Source organism: Sodiomyces alcalophilus (genome assembly GCF_042370955.1).
Source record: "Sodiomyces alcalophilus JCM 7366 unplaced genomic scaffold ACRALscaffold_2, whole genome shotgun sequence".
In the NCBI taxonomy this organism is placed as follows: Eukaryota; Fungi; Ascomycota; class Sordariomycetes; order Glomerellales; family Plectosphaerellaceae; genus Sodiomyces; species Sodiomyces alcalophilus.
In genome coordinates this window covers 8,829,182-8,839,464 of record NW_027263533.1, presented here as the reverse complement: position 1 = coordinate 8,839,464, position 10,283 = coordinate 8,829,182, and the positions used below count along the sequence as shown (strand labels likewise).

The 10,283-nt window shown below is 41.6% G+C and overlaps 1 protein-coding gene across 1 annotated transcript; it reads right to left on the bottom strand.

The window, feature by feature from the left end:
- Positions 1 to 6,413: 6,413 nt before the first annotated feature.
- Positions 6,414 to 9,620, bottom strand: ACRALDRAFT_2033865 (uncharacterized protein). The gene is made up of 5 exons (XM_071020741.1): positions 9,425 to 9,620; positions 9,245 to 9,368; positions 8,980 to 9,168; positions 6,817 to 8,914; positions 6,414 to 6,745 (listed from the first exon to the last, which is right to left on the bottom strand). The coding sequence occupies exons 1-5, from the start codon at positions 9,432 to 9,434 to the stop codon at positions 6,659 to 6,661; spliced, it is 2,508 nt and encodes an 835-aa protein (XP_070878280.1). The 5' UTR covers positions 9,435 to 9,620; the 3' UTR covers positions 6,414 to 6,658.
- Between the last annotated feature and the right edge of the window lie 663 nt (positions 9,621 to 10,283).

Genomic DNA, 10,283 nt, shown 5'->3' with positions numbered 1-10,283 from the left:
TAATTACCGTCTCTAAAATAAATCCTAATATATCCGGCTTTAGTCGAATAAGTAACTTAGGATTAAAATGTTATAAAACTAAAGCCTGCTAAAACTTCTACTATAACTTATTAAAGGCCTCCTTCTCCCTCGCGGATAGTATAAACACCCCCTTTACTTTACACTTTTTCGTTAAGTCTAAGAGCAGCGCTATAATCTTCGAATAATTCTTAATCAAACACCGATAAAACTTAGTAAAACATAGGAAGACTTAAATAGTCCTTACCGAGTTCGGCTCTTATTAATCGCGGATAGCCTTAACTCTAGACTAATCTATATAAAGCCAGTCTACTCTAATAATAAACCCTGGGAATTCCACCTCTTAAGTCTTAAATATACACTTCTCTGGATTCGCGTATAACGACTACTCCCCTAACCTTTATAAAACCTCCTTAATATATACTTAATAAACCTTAAGGTCCTTAATATAAATTAAGACAATATCTAAGTAAACTATGTAACTCGTATTAACTAACCTATTTAAGGCCTAGTTAATACACTATCAAAAGCTAGCTAGGGTATTAGTAAGCCTAAAGGGTATAACTATATATTCGAAATAACTATAGCGGGTGCTAAAAGCTATTTTCCACTTATCGCCGGACTGTATATAAAGTCGATAATAAGTAGCCTAAGGTCTAGGTTAGTAAAGACCTGCGATGGTAAAAGCCAGTCTCTAATCGTATATATTAATAGGAGCGGTATACGGTCCTCATAAGTAAGCTTATTTAACCCCCGATCGTCTATATATAGTCTTAACTTTCTACCCTTCTTTAGTATAAAAAGAATAAAAGCACCCGTAGGGCTAGTAGAATAATACATCTAACCTTTAGTAAGGGTGCCCTAGAGGTAGTCCTATAACGCTACTAACTCTGCCTCCGCTACCAGGTAAATCGGCCTAAACAGGGGCGTCTTTCTTTTCTCTAACTTAATCATATAGTCCCACTAATAATATCGGGGTAACTTACCGGCCTTCTTAATATAAAATATATCTAAGAACTTATAATACTACTCCGGCACGGCTATTAATAACTCTTATTAACCTATAGGTAAAGCATGCTCTGGGGGTTCGGGTAATAGTTTAGGTAAGGGAGTAGGCGTGGTTATATCCTCTAACATATAAGCTTAGACACGGCTAACCCGCGCTACCTAGGCCCTAACGAGTCTAATAGTCACCTTCGCCTTATTCGTAACCCTCTTTAACTGCTTCTATAAACCTATAAACTTTAACTCCTATTTCTAAATCCAAAATAGCTAACTCTTCTCTGCCTAGTTAACTATTAGGTTATACTTAGTTAATTAGGGGATCCCGAGGATAATCTCTAACCTATCTTTACCTAAATCCATAATATATAACTCTATATAGTATATCTATATACGATTCTAACTATCTATAATCTAAACTATAGATAAGATCGACCCGAGTATCTAGGTTATATATTCCTTATTTAACCACCTAATAAAGAAAGGCGAAGCCGTCACTATACAGAACGGCTCCGCGTAGGGCCAAAGAAACAACTAATAGGCTAGCCGACGGGAGGGTCAGGCTCGTCACGGGTCCGTATCTAGAGCTAAACGGGTCCCGAGAAGACGGTCGCCGGGCCTCTAGAAGCGTCGGCGGTGGTCTGATCAGGGGAACGAATAGCTATAGATAGGCAAGCGGGCCTACGGTCGGCTCTTCTAATTGTCTAGATAACCGAAAAATGAAGGATAATGCAAATTGTGATTGTGATGGGTGATAGGTGACGATCGTGAAAGATCGGACAAAAAGCTAGCTAGATATAGTGGGTCTATTCCGAAGAATAGCCGCATACAAGACCAGATCTCTGGGACCGCGTAGGTGGTTACGTGATATTCATAACGTCTAGACTCGGAACACGGGTCTGCCCCTCTACACTAACTTCATTCAGAGGTCCGGTGATTACTTTACCTAAGGATATTATGCGTTTATTAATAATATCGAAGTTAGTAACGCTATCCAGATTTATACCTTAATAGTTCTATCCACCGTTTAATCATATATTAAGCTTTACCCTTACTAGACTAAGGGGAGGGGACAACTCTAATAGTACGTTATCTATGGCCTAACCCTATAGGGCTTAGGGTAGGGCCTATACCTAACCTTAAGTGGGTCGACTAGGGGCTATAGCCTCCTGATTAGGGTTAATAACTAAGGTAATACTTTAGCCGGCCCGCTTATTCCATAAGCGAGGGTATAAAGGTCGAATATAGCCCTTCTCTCCGTATTTATAATATTTCTAAGGGCCTAAGAGTTCCGAGGTTATAGTAGGGTTATCCCCCTATTAGGCAGGGGTAGTAGTAATAGCCGCGGTTATAGTAGTAGGGGATATAAGCGTATCTTCGCGCGAACCGCTAGCTTAGACTAATAAGGGTTTACTATTAGTTCCGCTTTATAACCCTAATCACGGGGTGTATACGAGTAATAGCCGGGGTCCTAATCGGATAGTTTACCTTTACGTAATAATATAACCTTCGCTTAGCGAGCTATAATATTTAGCTCCTAAAAGGTCTTAGGCAAAATCCTAGTAATAATTTAATCTTATTTAGTTTAGATATAATAAACTATATACGCCACTTATCGGGAAGGGGGATAGATACCTTATTAAATAAGGACTCTAATATATTAAGAAATTAATCATAGGTCTAACTAGGTTACTAAGAAGTCCGTTCCGAAAAGATCTATTCTGTAACTGATAGCTTACGAGTCTCGTTATCGACTAGTTACTCGGTTAAGAAGGTCTTTAGCTAAGCTCACGTCGCCTTTATTAGAGAACTATAGGTCTTCCTTTAGCAGGCACGCTAATTAGACTTTATATTTTCCTAAGGATAGCTAGCGGTTAAGCAGACCTTCTTCGCCTCCGTCATAAAGCTAGCGGGATTAATATAAAAGCATTCCTTAATCTCTTTTGTAAAGGTCCTAAACTAATCGTATAACTTACCGTCCTATTTCAGGTTTAGGAGGTTTACCTTAAATAGATTACTACGACCTCCCCGGGGATAATAGTGGTTTGCCGAGGGTCTATAAGGGGGTAGGGTAGCGTCCGGGCCTTCGCTATAACGAATAGCTTCTAAACACTTTAACTTACACTCACGCTCCTTACGCTCCTTATAGTGGTTTAAGAGGAAATCCAGCTCTTCGGGAAGCAGCTAATCCGTGGGATAATTTCTTAGTTCCTTAATATTATAACGTATACCCGACTAAGGATTAGGCTATAGCTCTATAGTGTTAAACAGGGGAGCCAAGGGTATCTTACGTCAAGGGACTATTGGCTAAGGTGCTAAAGGCGGTTCTGGCTATGGCTTTAGAGGGTCCTATAGGATAATAGTCTCCTGCTTATTAGGTAAAGGCGCGGTATTGTCGCTCCTAGGACTAGGAGATAGCGTATACTTATAAAACGATTCGTAATCTCTATTCTCGGGGGGAGGGGGGGCGGGGGGGGTAATACTAAAGCGCGTATAAGGAGGTATAGTTATTTATTAGCTAATTAGTAAAGGTAAATTATACTTATAACTCTTAATAGTTGTTATACCCATTAGAACGGCTAAGCGAGTAATATATTAGGGGTTTTTATATACAGAGTAAAAAGACGTTATAAGATAATTAAAAGGGTAAGATAAACTAATAGGTTGAATTAAGAGTGAAATTATTCGCTATACTTCTAAGTCAGGAGTTTAGCTTTACCTATCCCTTTTATAAATAACCAGAGCCTCCTTCTCGAGAACCTCAGGTAATCTCCTTAAAACTATCCCAGGGACCCCGATTTATCCGTCGGTGGTCCTCCCTATCACAATATACCAGATCGGCCCGGATAGTACTAGTCCTAGAGCCGACTCGGCCGTCTATCTCCGAGCACTATATCTCTATCCAATCCTCTTTATAACTATCAAAACATACTATTTCCTCCTATTCAGGATATCCCTGACTTTGATAAATTATACCCGTGATAACTTAACACTTACATAGGAATAGTTTAGAACCGATATTATAAGGCTTCTAATATAAAGGATTTAGTTTAGCTAGTATGGAATAATCTTCTCCTTCTATAGCGTGATCTAGGTATTTATAGCGTAACTAACTATGCTAACTAGGTATACACCACTATTTTAAAAGTCAGCTAGCTATTTATTAAACTCTGCTTCTTTAGTATAACTAATTGCGATATTCTAGGTCTAGAGGAAAGTAGTAAACTATAGGTCGCGTTCAACGTAACTATTACTTATTTATCCAGGTTTCAGTAAAAGTCTCTTAGTTCTAGCGATTATATTTATATTAGTATACTATCTATATAAGGTTAAGTAGGCTAGCCTTATTATTAGGTCCTTTTATAAAGCCTTTATTAGGGTAAGCTTTTAATCTATAATAATAAAGCATAGGCAAGGAAAATAACTGCTTGAGAACTAAGAGAGGCAGTCTAAAGCGTAGCGCTATTTAGGCTTTATCGTTTTAGACAGGAAAACGCAGGTAGTTTAGAATGCCTTCTAAAACGGCGTGATACAATAAATAATACAGAGAGGTATATTAAGCCTATTAGTCTTATGGGTATAATCGATTAGCAGGATGTCGGGTAACTACTGCAGCAGTAGAAGAGCTATTTATAGAGTAATATAAAGGCACTATATACTGCCTATATTCTCTCGGAGATCGCGGTAAAAGAAGCTCGAGTTATTATTAAGTTAGCATAAAAATAGCAGTAGGTAGTAGGGTTTCCAACATAAAAGAGAGGGGAAGCGATTAAGCTATGCGATACCTTATAAAGCCACTAAAGAGGGCTATGTCTAGTAAGCTTATCTCGACGGTATCTTATAAGCAGGTTAATAATATCTATTCCGGGTTCCTAAGCCTAGTTATAATCTGCTAGGGCCGTATACTAGTATTCTATAGATTAATAACCTTACCCTTATATAATGAAAGACACCGGATATAAAGGGCTATGAAGGTAGTGGCTTTGACTTATAGGTGGTTATAGGAGAAGGCTTCTGTATTCTAATTATAACTATATATCTCTTTTATTGCCTACCTATTGTTGTATTATCTCTTAACGTTAATCTTTAAAGAGCAGTTTGTTACCTAAGTAGAGATCTTCCTGCGTTTACTTTTATAGATTTCAAAGGACACGTAAAGAGTAGCTACCTATCCTTTACTATAGCGATATATAATATATTATGGATTATTATTATTCGGATACTAGAACTTAGTAATAAGGGAGCAACTATTGGTAAAGGCGTGAGTCTATATACCTTACTAAGCCTTACGAAGTATACTATAAATAGAGGTAGCAGGTAGCCTAAGGCTATAGTGTCGCTTTTTCGCGATAGTTATAGACAAATTAATAGAAGAGGTTAAGATATAAAAAAGTAAGCGTGTAATATCTTATAGCTATTATAAAGCCGCGTAGGCAGCTAGCTATAGTATATATAATTTCATTGATTTATTTTTTTATTTATTATTTCTTACTCCGCTATCCTTTTTTTCCTACCTAAGTACCTAGGAGCCAGAATTCTGACTATACGGTCCTTCTCCGATGCCTATAAAGGGGAAAGCCGTAGTATAAGACTTAGGGAACTAGTAAAAGACTTAGATAAAAACCCCTATACTCTTCTCTTTTTAGGATTACTGCCTTATACGGGTACCGTGGCGGCCCCGTTACTAACTTACTACTAGTACGAAACTCGTGGCTTTTATACCAGGAAGCTTATAATGTTTTTTGCCTATAGCGGCTTTAACGCCGACTATATACTTAATTTAAGGGCGCGCGCGTGGTTATCTTTATTAGTTTTATACGCCTCCTATATACCCTAGGGCTAACCCCTACTGGCCTATTATAAGCGACTTATATATACGCTTCCTAGGGTTTAAAGCTCCTAAGCTTCCCTTACTCTTTTTATAGCTATAGGTTGAGCTAACTTAGGCTATATACTTATATAGAGCGCTTATATAATAGCCGAAGAGGCTACCTCCGTGTCGTGGAAAAGACGCCGTGTATTTTACTTATACGCTTAGGGATAGCGCGATACCGTCTTTTTATTTCCACGGTAAGGCGACTAACTCCCCCGTAACACCTATTATCGACTAGCAAAGCCGGGCGGAAGGTAGGTCTAATAGGCCCCCTATTTAACCCTTATCTACGCGCTAAGGCAGATAAGGGCCCCTAAGAATAGGTTCCGAGTAGTATTAAAAAGAAAAGGAGTTCCTTTCTTATATACGCCTCTAGGCGGATTTAAACCGACCTAGTCACCTCGACTATATACTAGGTATACTACTACTATACTATAAAGGCTATAATTTAATTAAATTAATAGAAATATCACTGCTTATACCTATATAGCAGGAGAACTAACTTTAATATAGAAAAATAGGTTGTTTATATATAAAAGAACTTATAGAGTTATAACCCACTTAGTAAGGACCTATTAAAGTTTCTATAACCTATAAACGATATTAAAGCGGTTTAGAGTGGTTTATAACTATATATAGCTATAACGATATACGTATATATTAGCATAGCGCAGGGTCTATATCTAAACTATAGTCAGAATAATAGCAGTGTATATAGTTAGAATAACGGGCCTATAATAAATACCCGTCATAAGCTCTAGTGCCTCAGAATGGCTCAGTCCAATTCACTTGCTCTATTAACTGACCAGCAGTCGGGTGGGCAAACAGGATTCTCAATCGTAACCTCAGCTGCTGTGAACAAATCTCGTAAGCCAGGACGCACAATATTCAAAACTACAATGACCTGACACGCTATTACTTACCCCCTTTGCTCCGGACACTCTCATCACCTGAGTTGCCTCAGCACCAGGGTCAAGATGAGGGTTGGAGATGCCCATGAGCTGGAGTTTCTGGGCTCTGGGTACTGCGGCTTGCAACCCCACGCCAGAGAGTGCAACGACACTGGACGTGTTTCGAAAGCGGGCAGTCGCCTGGATAAGGCCTTCGGCATTACGTTGGACCTGCAACGTTACCGTGAGATCATGGGCATTGTAACAAGGCATCTCAGCTACAACAGACGCATCCTGAGGCGTCGAAACGGTGACAGCTATGTTTCCCGAGTTGCTGGAGTTTATAGGGCCGCTGGGTAAAGGTGGCTGTGTAATCTGCCCCCCCGAGTTTGACCCAAATAGAGCCATGATGGGGGCGACATTTGATTGTTGGGATGCGGGAGAGGTTGACGTCGGCGCTAAGGATGAAGCTTGAGCAGCACCAAGGATGTCGGCGAGTAAATCGGCGCTGGCGTCCATGTTAGGGTTAGAGAGAGTGGCAGCGCCGTCGCTGAAACCAAATAGCAGGTCCTCTTCAGTTGGCTCGAGCATCTTGGGTTGCCTGTGGGACGCCTTATTCACTTTTCGGGTAGTGGCTCGGCCAAGAACCTGAGACTCTTCTTTAATCTGAGGCGGGGGCATCTTCTCGAGTACCCCCCAGCGTATCTCATCGTGGCAGAGGAGGTTCCCGTATTCCATCGCACGTTGTTGCACTTCAACATCGAGGCTGGTCTGTTTTGACTGAAGTAGCCGCCTGACCCGCTCAATTTGTGCCGGTTCCGATAAGCGGGTCGTCAACTTCATTAGAGCCGTTACAATGTACTCCGTGGATACCTGCGTTGCGTAACTACTGTTGAGAATCGTGGAGAACAAGTCGATGATCTCATGCTCCTTGACCTCTTGCACCAGCTCCTCTGTCCCGTAATGTCCGCCCTGCAACAGTGCATCGCCATACTCACCAATGCACCATGCTCCAGCTTGTGTCAGGCTCTCCTGGGTGATATCGTTCTTCAGGCTGATGTAGAGCTTCTGAACTGCATACCTTTGCAGTTCCCGGGTGGTTGCAACCAGTCGGATAAAAGACGAGAGGATGGGTTCTTTGACATAGTTTCCTGCTAGAATCAAGACTCGTAACATTGTATCGACGTGCCAGCGTTTATTGGGTGCGAACTTGTCGGCAGCTATACCAATCTGGCTGGTCATTGTCGGCTTAAACTCGTTGTCTGCTACCTCAAGGAAAGCCAGAAGCTCTCGAATTAACACGCGAACATTGTTGCCGTTGATAAGTGTGAAACTAAGATCGAGGGCCCGTCTCTTAATGCTGACGTCGGGATCTCGGAGACATTCCAGTACCGTGTTGCGATGTCTCTGAACAGCGTTTGGTTCAATGGCGACCACTTTGGTGAGGGTGTTCAGGGCAACATAGCGAATGTTATTGTCCCGATTGGACAGAAATTTGCCCAGGATATTGACCCCCAGCACGCGCAGGCCGGAATCGGCCTCTATGTCAAGGATGGTCCGGACAGTCTCGTATAGTATAGAATTGCCGACGTTTTTGGATGAATCAGTGTTGGTCGCTACCTGGGCCAATATGTCGTTGATCTGCTCGCTGACTTCTGCATCTCCTATGGCAAGCACTCTCAGCAGACGTAGAATTTTGACTTGTAAGAAGGGATCTGTAACGCCAGCAACATCATGTTCTGGAGCATAACCAGAGGTGGCCAAGCCCTTCAGTGTACGAACGAGGTGGGGGACAAACTGCTTGAAGTTGTCGACAACACCCTCTTCTCCGCCTTGTTCTGTGCAAGCCTCGCAGAGACTCGTGACTAAAGTCAGGCCGGAGAGAAGGACGCCGTGGTTGCGGTCGGATAGCAAATCTGTCGCTTTCTCAATGAAGTGCTCCCGCAAGTCAGGGACCTTTCGACAGATCCGCATGGCACACAGGGCCGCTTTCCTTCGAATGTAAGGGTTGGTGGTATTAACACATATTTCGACCTCGGTAAAGAGGTCCCTCGACATCTCAACTGAAGCGATATTGCCCAGCGTGCAGAGGGCAAGGCCGACAACGTACTGGTTTGAGTGGGAGAGGTCACTGTGTTCTCATCAGCATACTTCAGGATCAATCAAGACCTTGGCGTCTGGCAATGTTGTTTGTACTTCTTGAGGGAATTGGTGACAAGGGTCAACACCTCCTGATTCTCATCTAGCAACAGGCTTGTGGCTAGATGACCGAGCCTCTTATCCGCAAACCGGGGGGATGCGAGAAGTTTGAGACATTCTATCTGCCCAAAGTGTGTTCTTTCGCCCAAGGTGAAGAGGTAAAGCAGCTTTGCCACATTGTTTCGTCTGCGCTTATCAGTCACTGGCTTCAACGAACCAGCTGGAGCCCAAGAGTGTACCAAGAGGAGGAGCTTTAACGTACCGGGTACCGTGGTCATGATTTTCCTCTCTGAAGCTTGCACGAATCGACGCGCTTTCTTTCTGAATCACAGCCCGTTCGTCGGCAATGGTCTTCGCCGAACGCACGTTGCGAATGAATTGCTTGACTATACGTAGTGGTGAGTGGCAGGTGGTCTGGGAGGAAGATTTACTACAAGCATACGGGAAGCCATTCTGATAAGCCAAGGTGTTCAAGGCTCGGCTAACGACCAAGGCGTGGGGAGGTAGAGCCGCGCGATAGAGTATATATGCTAGATTCGTCCTCCGACGCAGTGATGGTTGGCGGACATCAAAATGCTAATATGTGTTAAGTTTATCTCAGCTAGCGCAGACATGTTACATAAACAGAGGATAATAAAGGGCCTGACTAGGAAGCCTAGACGGATTGATATCTGGGCTATAAAATACGGCGAAATAAGGTGTTAGGTGGATCCATAAAAGCAACACTGAAAGCCATAAGTACTACACCTACTTTATATATACAAGTTAAGTACTCAAATCTTATAACTTAAAACTCCGATAGGAGTATATATAACGTGGGCAGGCAATTAAAGCTGTAAGGCCCCCGGATATATAATAGTAGCGACCCCTTACTATATACGAATACGTACTTATATAAGATAGAAGGTAACCCTCTATAAAGACTAGGTGTGTTTATAATAGGTAGGTACCTAGGGAAGACATGAATTACGACTTAAACTGTGTATATAAACTAGTAGTGGTACTTAAAGGTTTCGGCGTTATAGATATAATCTACTCTTAGTCTTATTTTATAGCCTGAATATTAATCCGTCTAGGCTCCCCAGTCAGGGCTATAAGATTTTAATACTCGGTTTAGTAATTTACTCTACGGAAATTAATCCATATATTAAAATTCCTCTCTTAATTATATAAATATCTTATGCCTAAATTCGTAGTAGAATACCTTGTTCCGCTCTAATTACTGGCTAATCGATATAATATACCGTAATAACTAGAGACCCGTTATTCCGACTATACCACTTAGTTATTCCGACTATAGT

What these genes read in the sequence shown, in the direction of transcription:
- ACRALDRAFT_2033865 (XM_071020741.1), bottom strand. An exon ending in AATCATGACCACGGTACCCG is followed by an intron (nt 9,169 to 9,244) that starts GTACGTTAAAGC and finishes TGATAAGCGCAG; the next exon opens with ACGAAACAATGTGGCAAAGC. An exon ending in GTCACCAATTCCCTCAAGAA is followed by an intron (nt 8,915 to 8,979) that starts GTACAAACAACA and finishes ATGAGAACACAG; the next exon opens with TGACCTCTCCCACTCAAACC.